General features: G+C 45.7%; 1 protein-coding gene across 1 annotated transcript; it reads left to right on the forward strand.

The window, feature by feature from the left end:
• Window positions 1–684: 684 nt before the first annotated feature.
• On the forward strand, window positions 685–10,706 carry LOC126273504 (uncharacterized). The gene is made up of 2 exons (XM_049977042.1): window positions 685–877; window positions 10,449–10,706. Exons 1-2 carry the CDS (start codon window positions 685–687, stop codon window positions 10,625–10,627), a joined length of 372 nt encoding a protein of 123 aa, XP_049832999.1. The 3' UTR covers window positions 10,628–10,706.
• Window positions 10,707–20,607: the final 9,901 nt, after the last annotated feature.

The following is a 20,607-nucleotide window of genomic DNA, read 5'->3' on the forward strand; positions in this document are numbered from 1 at the left end:
CTGTTTATGCATCAGAAGTCTTGTACTTGCTTCGAAGAACTAGTAGTGTTGTGTGATTTGTTAAAAAATGTCAGTATCAATCACCCAGAAATTTGCGATTCATGCCTGAGAAATAAGAGTAGTGGATCTTTCCAGACTCAAGTGACTTGAAACAGCTACGAGTGGCTGTAGCAGGGCGAAATGTGGCTCAGCAACAGACTGACGCAAACTCGTCAAAGGTGAACAAATACGGACAGACAACCTACGGTGTTTAATTCCCCGCTTGAAACTACAAAATTCCTTAGTACGTTCTGAGCGTTCTTTGTCTACGCAGCAAGAGCACAGCGTAATAACTAATAGACCTACGCGGGTAGCGGAAGCCGGTAAACAGTTCAGTAACAGGCGTGTTTTTCCTGTATAAAGAACTCGAGATATATAGCTAAACAAAACAAAGTGATCATTTGCTTATTTCATACACTGCAAATAATCGGAGAGCGCATTCTTCAGTAATACGTTAATATTATTCTAAAGATACGTTCTGTTTATCGAGTTATAAAATTTGAGAAAAAATTAAATTTAGGCTAATATTCGCAGAGGTGTTACTATCTGAATTCCTTTCTATTCGACGAGGGATTTTCGCGAACGGCGCATAAAGCAGAGACTGTATTTGTGTGGCTATATAAATACTCTTTGGCGGTCAGAGATATGAACGCCGGAGGCCGCGATGTAGGGAGACAGCCGAGGCGGAGCGCTCTGTCGAGATGCTGGCACTGGCTGCGCTGTCTGCTGCGCTCGTGCTTCGCGCGACGCGCAAGCTACCGCCCACCGCCCCCGCCGCCCCCAATGCCCGTGGGGCTGCTGCCGATCCCCGAAGGCCCAGCTCTACCGCAGCTACCAGGTAAGCCCCACCAGTCCTTGTCCTACTATTTCGTTCGTACCTCGCTCAGTTTCATTTTGATTGGTTGAAACAGAACTATGGTGAAGAAATTGAGAGAAGTGTCATAGTATCACGGGTTCAGTGAGAATCAATTTACGTTGTGTATCGTTTCTTGGAGGATTCTGATGCACCAGTCCTTTCCAAAAGACCATAAAGTCATATAGTAGGAATTTCTATGCAAAGAACATCAAAATAAACAAGATGGAATTATTGTCACCAACATTCATTGAGTCAGTCACCTGACCGGTTCGGCGTACGATAGCCAGGAGGTGGCCTGAAGAATTTGAATGTCATTACATTGCTAGTTAGACCAGTTTCATTGAAGAGTATTATGTTTTTGTACGTGCATTTCAGAGTCATCTTAATAATTTGCATTCGATATCTGGAGTGAACTTGGCTTAAACCTTTGAAGAGGTATATGCAAGAGCGTTTCGCGTGTTTGCATCAAGTGTCAGAGTTAGTATGTTCTCTTTCGACTTTTGTTACAGGAGATGAAGTGGTAGCCACCGCAATTTTTAGATTTTGTACTGCATTTCATCGTGTTGCCCAGTAGTTTTTGAATAGACTACGCTGCACAGAAATTTCGAAGTGGCTTCCTAGTACGTCAAAGTGAAAGTGTCCCGAATCACTCCCAATTTAGGAGCTATGACAAGCAACAAACTTTCCTTTCATAATATTTTCAGATATTTTTAGGGACGAACTTGTTTCGTTATTTTTTTCTTTCAGATACTGTATTTACAACCACAGATAATTATTAAGGAAACTAATACATTAACCACTCATATCATTCTCTACATCATAGGTGTTAGTACTATAGTTTCCTATATCGGATACTTTGAAATAAGCACTGTGGTTTAGAAGTGATATGACAGATTGTCATATATAAATCTGTCTGCAGGCGATATTGCTCGAAATGCTTATACATTCAAGGGATCAATTGACAGCATACTACCGAATTTATCTAGTGCTTATCTCGTACGTACGGCATATTGTCATAGAGTCACGTAAATTTGCCCCATGGTCCTATGTCTTCATTACATTGCATCTCGATATTAACTGACACCTAAAATGTCTTTTACAATTATGATAAGTATATTTTCCCTCTGTGGTACTTAGGTCTACTTATGAAAAGTTAATTTTTATTCCACTGATAAACTTCAGTGTGCAGCCTACGCAGCAACAATTTATCACCACAGCTGTTAATAATAAACAAATGTGTGAAACAGAACAAATGCGAGGAATATTAAAGATTCAGTTTTAGTGCAAAATGTATACAAAAGCGTCATCCCAACACCACATAACTATTTATGTTTGATGGTGGCGACTTACCGCAGTCAAAGCGACTTCTACTGAATGCTTCACTACACTTCAAAGTAACACATACACATACCTGTCACTGTTTTTCAACATAGCCACCATGTCTCTGAAAACGATAATCAGAATGTTCTACCACTCGTTCGATTCCTCGGTGATAGAAATCCGCTCCTTGGTCATGGAGCGATTCGAGAGCCGATGTGTGAACGCCCTCATCATTAAAATCACTTTCCTCTTGATATTCTTTTAGCTTTCAGACCGCATGGACACTGTATTCTGTGGTCGATTAACATTCCCCACGTCTGTGGTGTTTTGCTGGAATTGTTGGCACCATTGCACTTCTTGGATACGACAATGCATTTCGTACGTACACCATCAGAATTTCGCCGCGAATCTGCGTGAAATTTAGACGTCTTTCCCCTTGCGAGTTGTCATACCATTTCACTCCCACGCAGTGACGCGTCTGCTATCCGTGCCGCGGCAGAACTGTCAGCAGGAAATGCGGAACATGTACTCAATTTCTGAATTTTCTACGTAATAAATATACGATACCACTTAACAGTTAGTGCAGAAACGAATTCAGTCGTCAGTGAGTTATGCTGGCATAATACTTAAAATGCCAGAGACAATTTCAGAATTTTATCCCACATAATTCATCACGATATTAACTGTATGATTCATGAAACCAAGAACAGTCTTAACCTTCAGTTGACAGTAGCATCGAAATTTGCAGCGGTACTTTGGAAAAAAATTAGTCAATCTGTAAGGTTTCCACGGGGCAGTTTCTGGCCTGGTCTTCAAAGATGGAGCATTACTCTCTACAAAAAATTATAAAAAAGCATTTAATGTATAGTGCAGCAAGAAGAATTGCCCAGAAAGCTGAAAGAATAAACAAAAAAAGTTTTGCAAGAAGTGTCATCTCAACTGGAAAATATTTATCGCCGGTGTAGAAACGTTGGAGAACTTCGGTCGTTCAAGTCACAGAGAGCCGGACAAGGTTCTCGAGAAGAAATTGTTCACGAAGTAGAAAGTGTGGTGACGGTGTTCGACTGCGTGGGAGGAAATTCATAATGCGCTTGTCATCTTACCCACGGAATGCACTCTTGGAGGATTCAGTATGGTATCAGCAGTTACATCCTTATCATTAACAATACGTGACACCAATGAGGCCAAATGATTTTGAGCACAGGGTTTACTACCGTCAAACGATTACATTATAACTTATGCATCAAGATCGGTAATCGTCACTGTGAGCATTTGCTATGAATTTAAAATATTGCCATATGGTGTAGGTTAATTTTCATAAAAAACTAAACAATAAATTTGGACCTCGAGTTCCACATCTCAAAATAGCAATTTATGTTTGTGTATCACCTCTTCAATTTTGACTCTAATCGTTTCGAACGTCTTGTACTGAGGTCCCCTCCAGTTCCTTAGCTAATTTATTGTTTGTTTGAGATGTTTTAACCTACTTTCATCTTCATTGTCTCGACGTAAACAATAAGTAGATAGGTAGTTGAAACACCGGCTATGTACTGAAAACATTTTTTGGAATTTCACCAGAAAGTCCCCGCCGGATATTTAGCGCTTTCTTTACGTACTTCCCAGCTGACACTTTCCAGTATTTCCGCCTCTCTGTCTGACTGTCTGTCTCTCTCCCCCTCCTTCTCTCTCTCTCTCTCTAGCTAAGCAAACCAGATTGTGGCTATTCGCGCTATACCTAGTTGTATACTCTGCTTGATTCCTGTTAGCCTGTATTCTAGCATAGGACATAGAAATATTTTATAAATATCGGCCTTGGCAGAGCACGCACTGAGTGAGACCGACCACGTAATAAAATTAGCCGACACGGATGTTCTGGCTGTAGAGAAGCACTATCACACGCGCTTGTTCAGAGAAGCTGTAGAAATACAAAAACACGCGAACAGTTTCAAGAAGAAAGAGGAAAGCCTTAAGGTAAACGGATCCGTGCTTCCGGTACTGCAGCGAACAACCGTCGCAGGTAGCAAGAGGAGAACCGCACCGGAAATGACCGCGGAGAAGCCCTCGGACGTTGGCGCGCCAGGTACTTATAGTCTGCGGCCGTGAGCTCGGCTCCAGTTCATCACCGGCACTGGAGGGTGAAGCTTTGACAATGCCAGCCATTAGTCATGGAGAAACGTCAGTAAAATCGTTAAATGAACGTCGGCCGAAGAACCCGAGACAGAAGCCAATAGTCAGTTTGTCATTTTATAAAATGTCAGCTATTCCCTAATATGCTGTCAGTGAACCGATGTTTACCATTTGCTGTACATACAACAAGGGGACGTGATGTTTGCACTTCAAATCCCCGTTGAATGTTACGTCCAGGTATTTGTATGACTTTTCTGACGCCATTTGATTCTCAGTTGTGTAATTAAAGCCTACCACACTCCCTTCGCAGCCGAGCGGTCTAAGGCGCTGCAGTCATGGAATCTGTGGCTGGTCCCGGCGGGGGTTCGAGTCCTCCCTCGGGCACGGGTGTGTGTGTTTGTCCCTAGGATAATTTAGGTTAAGTAGTGTGTAAGCTTAGGGACTGATGACCTCAGCAGTTAAGTCCCATAAGATTTCACACTCATTTGAACTCATTTCGCTTTGTGAAATGCAGATGGTTCAGAGCAGATGGCTCTGAGCACTATGAGACTTAACATCTCAGGTCATCAGTCCCCTAGACTTAGAACTACTTAAACATAACTAACCTAAGGACAGCACACACATCCATGCCCGAGGTAGGATTCGAACCTGCGACCGTCAGAAGTGCGGTTCCGGACTGAAGCGCCTAGAACCGCGCGGCCACATCGGCCGGCAGCTAAATGCACTGCTACACATTTATCAACATAAAGAGCTAGTTGTTAATTTCTGCAGCAGGCTGATATTTTATCTTGATGTGACTGTACATTCTTACAATCCTTATGATACATTTCCTCGGAGACAACCGCGACATCTGTGAATAATTTGAGACTATCCTCTAACAAGGAAACGGTCTACATGCGGGTCACCAATGTTAATTAAGTTTTGCAAGGACGTTCTATATCGGAAATAAAGAGATACTTATTTCAGCTTTGTGTTAGACACTCCCCATTTTTTGCAAAAGACGAGGTGAAAGTTGACGACGGAAAATCATATTTTCAATCCCAAACATCGAAAGATCGTCTAAGAACAAATATTTTTATTAATATAATATGAGGTCCAACGTTAATAATGTTCGAATTATTAAGTTTTTGTGTTTTCACGCTGTAGCTTGGGTACAGGTCATTCTGTGTGTCTAGTAGTGCGTGTTCGGTAGTCGCGCCGCCACGGTAACTCAGCGTGGCAGGTCAGAGGGTTTAGCTACCCTCTGTAACAAAAAACTAAGTGAACAGATCAACGGAGGACCTAAATGGATGTCATCGGCCGTCCGCCCTGAACAAGTTCAACGAACAATATAGAGCAAAATGTGATAACAGCAAGAGCGGTCACGGCACATTCTTTCCCTTTTTAAGTGGAACATCCGGAGGTTTGATTACTAATCAGATAAGTATATACAAATTATTGACAATTATTTTTATCTGGGAGATGAAGCGCAAGATAGGACTTTCGTAAATGACGATGCTCAACCAACATGCACAGTGTAAGTAATACCACCAAAATGTACCTCTCTTTGTCAAACGTGTGGCGTCTACTTTTTCCGAAAGATAAAAAATTTCGTCTTACGACTTCAAAATCACGCGACATCACGGTAGGACAGAGAAATAAGAAATAGGACTTGTGCTACAAAAATTCATGCGTTGGTACGTAACCAGTCTATCTTTCAAGATGTGCTTTTATACGCTTGGTACGCATCCAGGTAGATATCTGACAGATCTCCTTTAAGCAACGTGAATTAGGTAAGTTTTCTACGGACTTTGTACCGGAAAACAATTCTGTACGGCGAGATTTCTTTCGTTTTCTGCGCATAGTTCTAGAAATATTTCATTCAGTACCTCTAGGTTATTTACACTCCTGGAAATGGAAAAAAGAACACATTGACACCGGTGTGTCAGACCCACCATACTTGCTCCGGACACTGCGAGAGGGCCGTACAAGCAATGATCACACGCACGGCACAGCGGACACACCAGGAACCGCGGTGTTGGCCGTCGAATGGCGCTAGCTGCGCAGCATTTGTGCACCGCCGCCGTCAGTGTCAGCCAGTTTGCCGTGGCATACGGAGCTCCATCGCAGTCTTTAACACAGGTAGCATGCCGCGACAGCGTGGACGTGGACCGTATGTGCAGTTGACGGACTTTGAGCGAGGGCGTATAGTGGGCATGCGGGAGGCCGGGTGAACGTACCGCCGAATTGCTTAACACATGGGGCGTGAGGTCTCCACAGTACATCGATGTTGTCGCCAGTGGTCGGCGGAAGGGGCACGTGCCCGTCGACCTGGGACTGGACCGCAGCGACGCACGGATGCACGCCAAGACCGTAGGATACTACGCAGTGCCGTAGGGGACCGCACCGCCACTTCTCAGCTAATTAGGGACACTGTTGCTCCTGGGGTATCGGCGAGGACCATTCGCAACCGTCTCCATGAAGCTGGGCTACGGTCCCGCACACCGTTAGGCCGTCTTCCGCTCACGCCCCAACATCGTGCAGCCCACCTCAAGTGGTGTCGCGACAGGCGTGAATGGAGGGACGAATGGAGACGTGTCGTCTTCAGCGATGAGAGTCGTTTCTGCCTTGGTGCCAATGATGGTCGTATGCGTGTTTGGCGCCGTGCAGGTGAGCGCCACAATCAGGACTGCATACGACCGAGGCACACAGGGCCAACACCCGGCATCATGGTGTGGGGAGCGATCTCCTACACTGGACGTACACCTCTGGTGATCGTCGAGGGGACACTGAATAGTGCATGGTACATCCAAACCGTCATCGAACCCATCGTTCTACCATTCCTAGACCGGCAAGGGAACTTGCTGTTCCAACAGGACAATGCACGTCCGCATGTATCCTGTGCCACCCAACGTGCTCTAGAAGGTGTAAGTCAACTACCCTTGCCAAGCAAGATCTCCGGATCTGTCCCCCATTGAGCATGTTTGGGACTGGATGAAGCGTCGTCCCACGCGGTCTGCACGTCCAGCACGAACGCTGGTCCAACTGAGGCGCCAGGTGGAAATGGCATGGCAAGCCGTTCCACAGGACTACATCCAGCATCTCTAGGATCGCTTCCATGGGAGAATAGCAGCCTGCATTGCCGCGAAAGGTAGATATACACTGTACTAGTGCCGACATTGTGCATGCTCTGTTGCCTGTGTCTATGTGCCTGTGGTTCTGTCAGTGTGATCATGTGATGTATCTGACCCCAGGAATGTGTCATAAAGCTTCCCCTTCCTGGGACAATGAATTCACGGTGTTCTTATTTCAATTTCCAGGAGTGTATATACAAGAAGGGCTTGAGGACGGACCCGCGATGTTACAGATTGATATCCTTATCATCGGCTCGCTGCAGAATTATAAAACATATTCCGATTTCGAATATATAATAAATTTCCTAGAGAACGAACAGTTTATGTCCTCGAACAAACAAGATTTTAGAGAGCACCGCTCGTGTGAAACTCAGCTTGCTCTTTTCTCACATAATATACAGCGAACTATGGATAAAGGGCAACAGGCAGAGTTCACACTCTTAGATTTCTGGAAAGCGTTTGGCACGGTACCCCACTGCAGACTGTTATCGAAGGTTCGAGCATACGAAATAGGTTCCTGGATATGCGACTTTTTATGTAATAGAACCCAGTATGTTGTCATTGACAAGGGTATCGCCAGGAAGTGTGGTGGACCGCTATAATGTTCTATATACGTAAATGACCTGGCGGACAGGTTGGGCAGCAATCTGCGGTTGTTTGCCGATGATGCTGTGGTGTACGGTAAGGTGTTGAGGTTGAGTGACTGTGGGAAGATACAAGACGACTTAGACAAAATTTCTGGTTGATGTGATGAATGGCAGCTAGCTCTAAATGTGGGAAAATGTAAGTTAATGCGGATGAGTAGGAAGATCAAACCTGTAGTATACGGATATAGCATTAGTAGTGTTCTGCTTGACATAGCCACGTCGTTTAAATATCTAGGTGTAACGTTGCAAAGCGGTATCAAATGGAACTAGTATGTGAGGATTGTGGTAGGGAAGACGAATGGACAATTTCTGTTTATTTGGAGAATTTTAGGAAAGAGTGTTTCATCTGTAAAGGAAACCGCATATAGGACGCTGGTGAGACCTATTCTTGAGCACTGTTCGAGTGTTTGGGATGCGCACCAGGTCGGATTAAAAGAATATATCGAAGCAATTCAGAGGCAGACTACCGAATTTGTTACCGGTAGTTTCAAACAACAGGTAAGTGTTATGGAGATGCTTCAGGAACTCAAATGGGATTCCGTGGAGGGGAGGAGATGTTCTTCTCAAGGAACACTATTGAGAAAAGTCGGAGAACCAGTATTTGAAGCTGACTCCGGAACGATTCTACTGCTGGCAACGTACATTTCACGTAGGTACCACGAAGATAACATACGAGAAATCAGGGTTCATGCGGAGGCATATACACAGTTGTTCTTCCCTCGTTCTGTCTGCGAGTGGAACAGGAAAATAAACGACTAGTCCGGACAGGGTACCGTCCGCAAAGGACCGCACGGTGCCTTGCGGAGCATGTGTGTAGATTTAGATTTCCAAAGCTTGCCTGTATTCTCTGTCGTCCATGTTTCGCTTACGTGTAAGGCTACAATAAGAGTTAAAAACCATTAATAAAGCTTCAGGACTGTCGCGTAAATAAATACGCTTCACGTTACTGTGAAAACTGAGTTACTGAGAAATATTTTACGAGGGGTGTTTGAAAAGTCCGTGCAAAGTCCGAGAGATGGCACCACCGCCGCGTATCGAGGTCATTTTTAGTTAGTAGCATCTTTGGAAAGAACGCACACCAAGTTTCAGCCATATTGGTCTATTTATTTGTGTTTGGCATTCTTGTGAATCAAGGAAGTCGATTGATTGTCAAAAAACGGACGAAAAAAATTTCGTGTTGTGATTAAACATTACTTTACGAAAGGCAAAACACCTCAGGAGACTAAAGAGAAGCTTGATAAACTTTACAGTGACTCTGCACCTTCGATTAGAACAGTTTATAAGTGGTTTCAAAATTTTCGGAGCGGCCATACGGGCACAAGTGACGCTGAACGTTCTGGACAGCCTGTGGAGGTTACGACTCCAAAAACCATGATAAAATCCATGATATGGTGATGGATGAAAGAAGAGTTAAGGTGCGTGAGACTCCTAGTGCCGTGGGCATCTCGAATGAACGGGTGCATAATATTTTGCATAAACATTTGGACATGAGAAATCTATCTACAGGATGGGTTCAGCGATTGCTCACTCTTGACCAAAAATTGAATCGTGGGTGAAGTGTTGCAAGGATGGTTTGCAGCTGTACAGGAAGAATCCGCAGGACTATAAGGGTCGTTTCCTCACAGTTTATGAAATATGGACACATTACTATACTCCTGAAACCAATCAACAATCTAAACAATGGGTTGCCAAGGGAGAATCTGCACCAAAAAGGGCACCATAACCTTTCCTTTGGGCGGAAAGGTTATGGTGACTGTCTTTTGGGATTCGCAAGCGATAATCCTCATCGACTATCTGGAAAAAGGGTAAAACTATTACAGGCGCATATTATTCATCGTTACAGGACTGTTTGAAAACCGAGATGCAAGAAAAATGCCGGTAATTGGACCGCAAAAAATTCCCTTTCCATCACAACAATGCAGCAGCACACACCTCAGCAGTTTGGTCGCAAAATTAATGGAAATAGGATTCCAACTCGTTTCGTATCCCCCCTATTCTCCAGACTTGGCTCCCTCAGACTACTATTTATTCCCCAATTTGAAGAAACGGCTGACAGGACAAAGATTTTATTCAAACGAGGAAGTGATTGTAGCAACTAATAGCTATTCTGCAGACTTGGGCAATTTCTATTATTTGGAACGGATCAACAAATTAGAACAGCGTTGAACGAAGTGTGTAAGTCTAAAAAGAGTCTATGTCGAAATACAAGAAATGTTTACCACAAACACGTAAGTGGTTTTTATTTTTGCACGGACTTTTCAAACACCCTTCGTACGTCCCTCGAGTATTTACCGTTGCGAGAGTCCCATACGTAGCGCAGACTGAGCAGCCCGGCCGGTGTTGCAGCGGACGGGGCGCAGACGCGGGCGCGCCGGCCCGGCTCCCCGAACAAGCTGCGGCGCAGTTCCCCGCACACCGTGGAGGCCATCGTCCACGCCCTCCGCCAGCTCGAGGTCGTCTGCGGGGACGCCACCCCTGAGGACTCGCGCCAGCGCGGCTGCGGCGAGGCCATCTGCATCACCTGACTCTGCCGTCTCTCCCAGGCTCTGCACCACGATCGAGCGATGGAAACTTCTTTGAAATACAGCGCATGATACCGTGAAACGCGTCCTATTTCTTTAGTTCATCCATGTTACGTGGGACTGAATGAGGTTTGAGACTGTCTTACGAATTGTACGAGGGTGAGTCAAATGAAAACCTTAAATTTGTAATAACAAATCGAAATTTCGCGCCGTTATCCTGTGCGTTGGTAAGCGTGCTACAAACAGTGTGCAGAATGGCCTGTAGGTGGCAGCACAGTGCAGTATCAGTTTAAAGATGGCCGCCTCACTTGCGATTTGCACCAGGAAAGAACAGCGTTCTGTTATTCGGTTTTTGCCTAGTGAAGGTGTGAAACCTATTGAAATTCATCGACGAGTGAAGGCTCAGTACGGTGATGAATGTTTGTCACAGCAGCAGGTCTACGAATGGAGTAGGAAGTTCGCAAATGGTGTGACTTCAGTGGAAGATGCTCCTCGCCCAGGTCAGGCACAACGAGTTGTGACCACAGAACATTGCAGCAGCTGAAGCTATAGTGAAGGAAAACCGCTGAGTGACACTGAACGACATTGCGTCATGTTTACAGATTAGTCATGAGTCAGCACACCACATTGTGCATGATGTGCTCCAGTTCCACAAAGTGTCTGCAAGATGGGTGCCACAGCAGCTGACTCCTGAAATGAGTGAACGACGTGTTGATGCTTGTGAAGAACTTCTTCAGCGCTTTGAACGAGAAGGTGATGGCTTCCTTGCAAGAATCGTTACTGGGGAAGAAACTTGGGTTCACTTCCACCAACCGGAAACGCAGAGAGCGAGCAACCCAGACCTTTCCCCAAGTGACTGCCATATTTTTGGACCACTCCAATACGCAGTGGGAGGAAAGAAGTTCCGTTCTCATGAAGAGGTACGCCACGTGGTGCATGAGTGGTTGCGCGGACTACCAAATGAATTTTTTTCTAAAGGAATTTATGCACTTTGTAAGAGCTGGAGGACTTGCATTGAGCGTGGGGGAAATTATGTTGAAAAGTGATACAGCTTTGTACCACTTATGCACAATAAATAATATTTTAAAAATATTTAAGGTTTTCATTTGACTCACCCTCGTATAACAAGCATGCGTTTCTGCTACAGTCATATTTCATTAGCTATGTTTAGTTTGGCACAGCGGTTTTTAACAACATGCTGCCACTATCATGTTTTCCTCATCTTCTCCTCCTTTTTCTTCATTGTCTGGTTCTTTATCCTGCATCTTCACGGGTTCGGCAAGCTAATTTTCTAGATTCGACAATATCAGTGGTAGAGGATGGACAGACGCCTTTCCCATCGCCATCCCTTTCCTCCCAGAGACGGATCGTGTACCCCAGCTGTCTGCCACTACTGTCATCCCATGAGAAAGTGTGCAAACAGTTGTCTAAATCGGTCTATAAAATTCTTCCAGGCCTGTGTCCTCACTGTCAACGTATAAAATTTCCAGCGTTTTGGCCACTAGTGCAAGTGCTCTTCCACCGGTTCTTTATTTTTTTCCTTACTGCTGAATGTGGGAAAGTTTGTTTCTTATATTGTTTTCTTTTCATTTTTTGTTTGTGATGCAATTGAAGTCCTACGAATTAAGACTTCTGTGATGCAGACGAAAGGGTAACAATATCTTTATTTATATCGTATAAGTACTGCAGCCTCGTGATCCTTAAGTTCTTATGACACGTTGGTTATTGGGATTGATGTTATTGAGGGACTTCAGTGATAGCACGAGGCATCCTGAAACAGTGGCAGCAGTGGGGCATGACGAAGCCCCTGTATTTCAGGTGTCTCGAGTGCGGACGCAAGACTTCGACCTTATTCAGCATGTTCTGTGTGGTATGTATGATCGATTCTTGAACAGTGGGTTGGTTCAACCCAGCATGTAGATTCAGGACTCGTTTCCACTTCGGTGCCCCCAAGATGAGACCCAAGCACCGGTTCTGAAGTCGTTGAATGCGTCGGAAATTGGCAGTACGTGTTGTTCTCCACGTAGAGCAGCTGTACAAGATCGCTCGGAGGACCGTTGCTCGGAAGAGGCTAAGTTTCGTGTGAACTTGCATATCGATGCTGGTAAGCAGATGGTACAGATGCAATATGAGGCACAATATCTGCACCAGTTTCTCCTTGACATATTGGTTAAAGAAGAGTTTACTGTCCAGAACCAACCCCCACTGTCTGACATGGCCATCCCATTTCAGTTCTCTATGCTGAAGGGTCTGGCTGCCACGCAGGCAGGGCGTCAACATGTAAACAAAACAGCGCGTATCTTGGCAGAGTTAAGGGTAATGGTATTGTCTGCAGCTCATCGTTCGGTGGCAGTGAGCTGTTGCTGAAGATGCATAATAACTGCATTCACTCAATGACTGCTCGTCAGCGGACTGGACCAATATCACCTGCGGAAGAGTTAGGAAATCGTTCACATAGATGACGAACAGTGAAGCCGACAGTACCCATTCCTGGAGGATGCTGCCCATGAGGTATTTCAAGCTGGAGCGATGTCCTTCGGTCTTAACTAATAGTTGTTGATGCTCGAAGAAGCTGTCAATGAGGCGAAAGCAGTAGGCCGGAAGTGCTTCCAAGTTATGTATTTTGACTAGTAATTTGTCCTTCCATGCACAATCATATCCCTTCTCAACATCAAGAAAATCAATGGTCATATGGTTTGATACATTGAGGTTCTAGGCAACGTATTCTGTTAACCATAGAAGTTGGAGTTCGGCGAACAGTTTCGGCTGGAAGACAAACTCATTGTGTCTGATGATGTCATTGTCCAGAATTGTTGTTTCAGTCTGACAATGATGAGCCGTATGAGAACTTTTGATAACGTGAATAGTAAGCTGATTGTTCTGTAGTTGGTCGGTTGTGTCAGATCTCTGCCAGTCTCCGGTATGCTATGCTGTGCAGACAATCCTCCACTGAGATTTGAAATATCCCATGAGGAAGCACTGGTTGAAGATTGGGATGAGAAGTACCAATGGCTTCATTGGAAGGTGTTTGATTTGCATTTTAGTCGTCCCGTCTGGGCGGGGGACTGAATGGTTTCCCAACCAATGGATCAGGTCTTGATTTCAGCAGGTGGGGTCAGCTCTGGCAGCATCAGAAGAGCTGTGTCCCTGATTCCTGTTTCAGTTGTCGCATCCGTGCTACGTCTTCAACGCCTCTATTATGAGCCATTGTATTTTGGGCCTCTAATGCTATGGCGAAGAATTCGGCTTTGCTTAGAGGATTGCAACTCTCGTCTTGTGGGCCCTGGACAGTCAGCTTCGGAGGTCACGGGTGTCGGAGGGATCGTACTAGGATCCACTCGTTCCTAGATTGCAGGGTGAGAGTACCCATCTTGTCCTCCTCTACTTCTCGAACGTGAAGCTCCAATTGCATTTCTTCATCTCCCTGCCGTCGGCAGGATTGTGGAACTGTTGCCGGCTTTGTAGGGTCCAGTTCTTACATAGCGGAACAGGCTATTATTGAACTCTGATAGGCTAATGACGATGAGAAAGAGGGGTGCTACACGGCCTTTATTGACGTTCTCATTATTTCTTTTCATTGGTAGAAATAGTCTTTATTGATTGATTGATTTTAACAGGAGAGCTAAAATAGCTTAGGTCTGACTCGCCACTGCCCACACTGAAACTAGGTTTATTGTGCGGTATATCTAGTAAAGCCAACCAGTGCCCTTAAATAGTGCAAGGAGTTTTTTGTCAGACACAAATTCTTCAGGTCCAGTTGTCCCGAAAATTCTGTATCTCTTTCTCTCCAATGTCATGCATTCGAAGATTAAGTGTGATGCACTTTCTTCACCCTCATCACAGATCCCACATTTAGGGGCCTCTTCCGTTATAACCATTGAGTAGAGATGTTTTTTGAAGTTCCCATGGCCGGCCATCAGTCCAGTCATGAGTCTGATCTCTTTCCTCATCAATCCCAGAATTACAGAGCTTCTTTTAAAACATGGCTTGGGCATCGCTACCTTACCTTTTTTTTAAATTTAGGATGGGGCCCCTCCACGCCCGCACCAACGTGGTGACCAAACCAAAAGTTCTACTGTCACCTCCGTATAACACGTTAGTTTTAGAATCAGGAGTCACAGGATGCAGGCTGTGATGTTATCCATGCGTCTGGGTAAGATTACTCATTTACATGGTCCATCAGGAGATAGAAGTGGTCGAAAACGATCGAAGGGTAGCGGTTGTAAGGGCAGAGGAAAAAAAGTGCCAAGGCAAGCGCCAAGGGAAAAAAAACCTCTGCGGGCTACCTTACCATGTTTTTGTTTATGTACCTTGGTCCAACATCCTATGTGCTATTTCCTAAGCCACTTGCATAGTTCTAATTTGAGCATAGCATTGGTGATTGTCAGGACAGGTTCCGGTCCAATAAATGGAGTTGTTGCCGCCATCCTAGCCAATCTATCGGCTTGTTCATTGCCACAAATTCCTGAGTGGTCAGGGACCCATCCTAGGTTCACCCTATTGCTTCCCCTAGCTCCACCAGAGCCCTGTAGTAATCTGCAACAATCTTAGATCTTGTTGCAGGAGCTGCCAACGATTTCAGGGCTGCCTGGCTGTCTGAATAGATGTAGATGCTAAGGTCATTGTAGCACCTACGCATATTCTCCTCCACACATGCCCTGATTGCAGTAGTTTCAGCTTGGAATACAGAGGCCAGTTTCCCTAGAGAGATGATGCTCTTCAGTCTTGGCTGAACCCCATACAACCCTGCCCCAACGCCCTGATCCGTTTTTGACCCATCGGTGAACCAAACGATGTCCCCCGTACGGTATCGAACTGTGTTCTCCCACTGCTCCCTACTTCCAATTATTATGTTGTAAGGCTTGTCGAAGCAGTTGGGAGTTATTATATAGTTGGCAGGCATTTCCCCAGCCATTCCCATATTTACCTCACTCACTATGTTAGTGTGTGATTCTTGATATCTGAATGAGACCCAGTTTTGGCCAGTTTTAAGTCTGTGTGCCCCAGCTGCTGCCTCCATCTTAACCCAAAGGTGAAGTGGAGGCATATCCAGCATGGCTTCCTTTCCAGCGGTTGGTGTGCTGCTAATTCCACCCATTATGGCTAAGCATGCCAATCTCTGCACCTTAGCAAGCTCTTTAGCAGCGACCTGATGTTCTACCTTCTTCCACCACACTACGGCCCCATAGGAAATCCTAGGTCTAACCACTGTGGTGAATATCCAGTTCATACCCCTGGGGCTTAGGCCCCAGTTTTTGCTACAAGCCCTCCTAGCACTCCCTAAAGCACTTTTTGCCTCGGACCAGATACTCTTAATATGAAGGGTTCAAGTTAGCTTCTCGTCCAGAGTTACCCCTAGATATTTCACTGTCCCTTTCACAGGTAGAGTTTCATCGAAGAACCTTAGATTCCAACTTGCATGCTGAATATGTGTCTTCATAAATGGCGCCACAACAGTCTTCTTAGGATTGACTCTCAGATCCTGTTTAATGCACCATTTTTGCACAATGTCCAACCCTCCTTGTGCCATGTTCCTGACTGTGTCAGTGAATTTGCTGAGTATTACTATGACAAGGTCCTCAACACGGATCGCATCACACCTTGAGTTGGGTCAGGCAACAGGGTAGGACTAGGAGTGGATAGCGAAGATGGGACGTTGTGGGACACTCTGATCCATCGGCTGAGGCCTTTCCGGCAGTAGGTCCTCTACCGTCGGCATAGCCCTCAGCTTCCTGTGGATGTGCAAGCATCTCAACCCACACGGACAGTGCCTCGTTAAGGTGGTGTCCCCCAGAGAGGGACTTTCTTGATTGGTGTTTGCTTTATTGCTTGCCACTGGAGGAAATAGGTGAACAGGAAACGGGCTGCAGTTGTGACGTAACACTGTCTACTTAGCCGGCTGAGGCGTGCCAGTACTCTGTGTACCTGTTTCCGCTGAGGTCTCCTGCACGCCTTTTGTATTGCTTCGCGTGAGTTGCCGTTCCGTAGCGCTGTTACAGCTGGTACCCAAGACATCAGAACCCGGTACCCGTCCCCTCTATTCATATTATGGGTTGCTTGGCTATTTCTGTCGCCTCTCTAATCTTCCTCCTGAGGCTGTATTAACAGTACGCGGGCTTCACGAAATTGTATCTGTTTCCTGCACTCATCCCGACGCTTAGCCACCGCTGTCTTCGTGTGTTGTCCTACAATTAGTCGGATACGTCTTTCATGTTCATATATCCGTATGCTGATAGGTCGCTTCCTCTCACAAACATACACTAACTAGTCCACACTCGCAGTTATTTCGTAAACTCCAGTGGCATAGAGGTTGCCAACTGCATCTTTCGTTAAGCCAAGAACATCTTTTATTCCGTTGGTGCTTCAAAAACTCCCCTTGATAGCCCCTTGGCGGAGCACTTTACCCACACATGCAGCGACCCTTTGAACATATGGTAGTAAGGCGATGCTTCACGCTTCCGTCTTTATTGCCTGCACCCTTTGCTGCCGTAGGCTTACCTACTACATTCCTCCCATAACCATTGTCTCCAGCAGTGGATCTGAGGTTTTGTAGTTCAGCTGTGATGTTCTTCATCACTGATGCTATAGGCTCTCTTGGCTAAAGAGTTCAAGGTGGATTTCTTCTGCGTAGGGTGATGGCTGGAGGAGGCATGTAGGTACCTGTGCGTGCTGGTGAGTGCTGCATCGGCCGCGATCCAGTCGACCGCACTTTCAAATACGCTCGCCGCCAGTTTACTGCAGCGTTTCCTACAGCCACCACCGCGGCATGTGGGCGCTGCTACGAACAGTTACCTCGCTGCCAATGGCATGCAAGCATCCCCTCCCTGGAACTCTAGCGATGGATCCGCTTAAGTTCGAACATTCGTGCACTGCTCCATTTTGTGTGTTTGCCAGTTGAATAACATAACCTTCATAGTGGCCAGGGCTCGACATCTTTGAATAAACTTTGTATTGAGGAGTGACAGATTTATAAATCTTTTGCATCTATGTATATTTCTACATTCAAATTTACTGTTAGCAAGTGACGCATCACATGCAGCAACAAAGTTATTATTGTTGTTACTATTTGATATTAGATGTTAAATAAATTAATATCTGAATTCTCTATCCGTGAACGGCATATGTTCCTCGCTCCTGTATCCACTAAAGAGCCATGCAGCGTACAAAGGAAGATACAAAAATGGGCTTTCTGTGTATTATAAAAGGCCTTCGGTAAACTTCCATGCCGAGAAAAGGCAGCAATCCATTCTTTCCTACCTCCATAGTGAACTGGATTCTGCTGTGCTGCTGACTGAAGTGTTGATGGAAGTTCTTTAGCTCTTCTTTCTCATGTGACTAGATAACGTACGTGTTGTTAGGATATCTGAGGCAGCATTCTGGGCATAAGGGTGCGGTTTGGACTGCTGTTTCTTCAAATGTTTTCATGTAGATGTCTGTTGTAATAGGTGAGAGAGGGGAACCCATAGCTACACTACCTATCTGTTCACAGAATTCCCCCTTCCACCTGAAATAGCTGTTGGTTAATCAAAAGCGCATTAGCCTCCTTATCCTCATCAACCTATCAGAGTTCGATAATAGCCTCTTCCGCCCATGTATAAGAACCAAACTTTCTTCATTCGGAACTTAGCAAAAAAAAAAAAAAAAAAAACCTGAGGAGTGCCACTTGCAATAATCACCGAAATATCTGAAGTCTTACGCATGGCCAATCGGTCACAGAACCAGAAGAATTTTATTGACTGTGACAATGGCCGCAGAATCCTACACTTACAGTTTGTCTACATATTTGCGAATCATGTGGCTGAGGTAGGGCGTGGCTACCAGACCGGTATTCACCCACGAGGATGTGGGAAACCGTCATAAACCACAACCAGGCTGGACTGCACGCGGGCCCTCGTACTTAGTCCTCTGGGCAGATTCGATACAGCGCTGCTGCGCCTAGCCAAACCCCAGCTAACTCACGCTGCTGTCTGAGTGGGTCATCAGGCTCACTTCACTAGCGATACATTATCTGGCATGACTAAAGAAAGAACTGTTAGCATTGTTGACTGCCAGGCCCCAAAACCTTGTTCAATCAGACAGAATGACGTCTCTCCACTCGCTGTGTAGGAGCTGTACCTTACATGTATGTGGTGAGTGTAAGTGACTAGACTGTGTGTATGTTCAACGTGGCGTATGATGATGACAGAAGCGAAGAGTGAAATCCGCATTCAATATATAGCCTGCTCCTCCCTATAACACCAAAGAGACAGCCACCAGGCTCAAGGCCCCAATCTCACCCCATGAGACAATGCAGAGGAACTGGAATTTAGCCTAGGCCACTGCTGCAAATTCTGGAAATCAGGAATTTTCTGCAAATCTCTCCTACCATTACGAGCGAAACGCAACCAATGAACATCTTTGCGCCAACAGAATTCGAGACTATATCTCCAAATCGAGACTAACTGCTCAAGAATGCGTCAGCGACATCGATTGCATTTGTCTGGGAGGTTAGGTATCCAGTATTGTTGGTTTCGCTCTTGGCCAAAATAAACAATGCAGACATTTAATTTTTACCAAGAAATTTATTATGCATTTAATGAAACTTGGCAACCAGTCCTCTGGGACACCCACAAGAACAGCAGCAAAAATCGCACTTACGGCAAGTTTAGTCATACATATACATTGATCAGCCAATCCAGGCGACAACAGCGTAACCTGGCGAGGAGTGACTGCTAGTCAAACACACGCACGGTGCTTGTGGTATCAGCGAGCGTGCTGTCCTTGTGTAGAATGGGAAAGGCACGCGAGCTATCTGAATTTGACCGAGGGCCGATTGTGATGGCCTGGAGGCTCGCAATGAGCATTTCGGAAACTGCACAACTTGTAGGCTGTTCGAGGAGTGCTGTGGTGAGTGTCTTCAACACGTGGCGAAACCACAGCTACACTTAGTGGGTTTGGGTGAATACCCCTTACAAGAGATGTCGCATGTCATAGGCTGGTCAGACTGGTAAAACAGGACAGGCGTTGAATTGTGGCAGAACTAACATCAGACTTTCAGGCGAGCCAGAGTGCAAGTGTTACTGAACACACAGTGCACCGAACACTCATAAAGATGGGATTCCGCAGCAGACGACCATGCATGAGCCAATGTTAACACCACGACATCGGCAACTACAACTGAAATTGGCTCGTGACCGTCGGCACTATTGTTGATGCAGTGGCAGAGCGTTGCATGGTCTGATGAATCCCGATACGTTCTTCATCATGTCAATGGGTGGGCGTGAATCCGTCGTCCTCCAGGAGAACACTTCCTCGATACCTGTATTTCAGGACGGAGACAAGATGGTGCAGGCTTCATTATGCTCTGGAGAACGTTCACGTGGGCATGGATGGGCCCAGTGGAGTTCGTGCAAGACACTGTGGCGGCCAACAAGTACCGTAAACTCGCTACAGACCACGTACACCCCTTCATGACGGTCATTTTTCCCGACGGAAGTGGCATTTTTCAGTAAGATAGTGCGCAAGGTCACGTGGCCAGGAGTGTGATGGAGTGGTTCGATCGATCTGCAAGCACCCAACTCGCCAGATCTGTACCCGTCAAACGCATATGGAAGGTGATTGAACGTGGCGTCAGAGCTCATGACCGCCTCGCCGGAGTTAGGTGACCTGTGTGTGCAGATGTGGTGCCAACTCCCTCCAGCGACCTACCAAGGTCTCATTGCTTCCATGCTACGACGCGTCGCCGCTGTTACCTGTGCCAAAGATGTACATACAGGTTGTTAGGTAGGTTGTCGTAATGTTGTGGCAGATCAGTGTATATAAAAGGCAATGCGTGACTGACTGACTCATCATAGCCCAATCAAACCACTAAGTATAGAAATTAGTCATTTGGAGAGAGTGTTTCTCTGATACTGTAGGTATCGGTTAGGAATGGATTGTTCGAAATTCCACTCCTAAGGGCGCGAACAGGAGACGAAAGATTTTTTGAAAATATGTCGCAAATT

Source organism: Schistocerca gregaria, chromosome 1, assembly GCF_023897955.1.
Source record: "Schistocerca gregaria isolate iqSchGreg1 chromosome 1, iqSchGreg1.2, whole genome shotgun sequence".
Classification (NCBI taxonomy): Eukaryota; Metazoa; Arthropoda; class Insecta; order Orthoptera; family Acrididae; genus Schistocerca; species Schistocerca gregaria.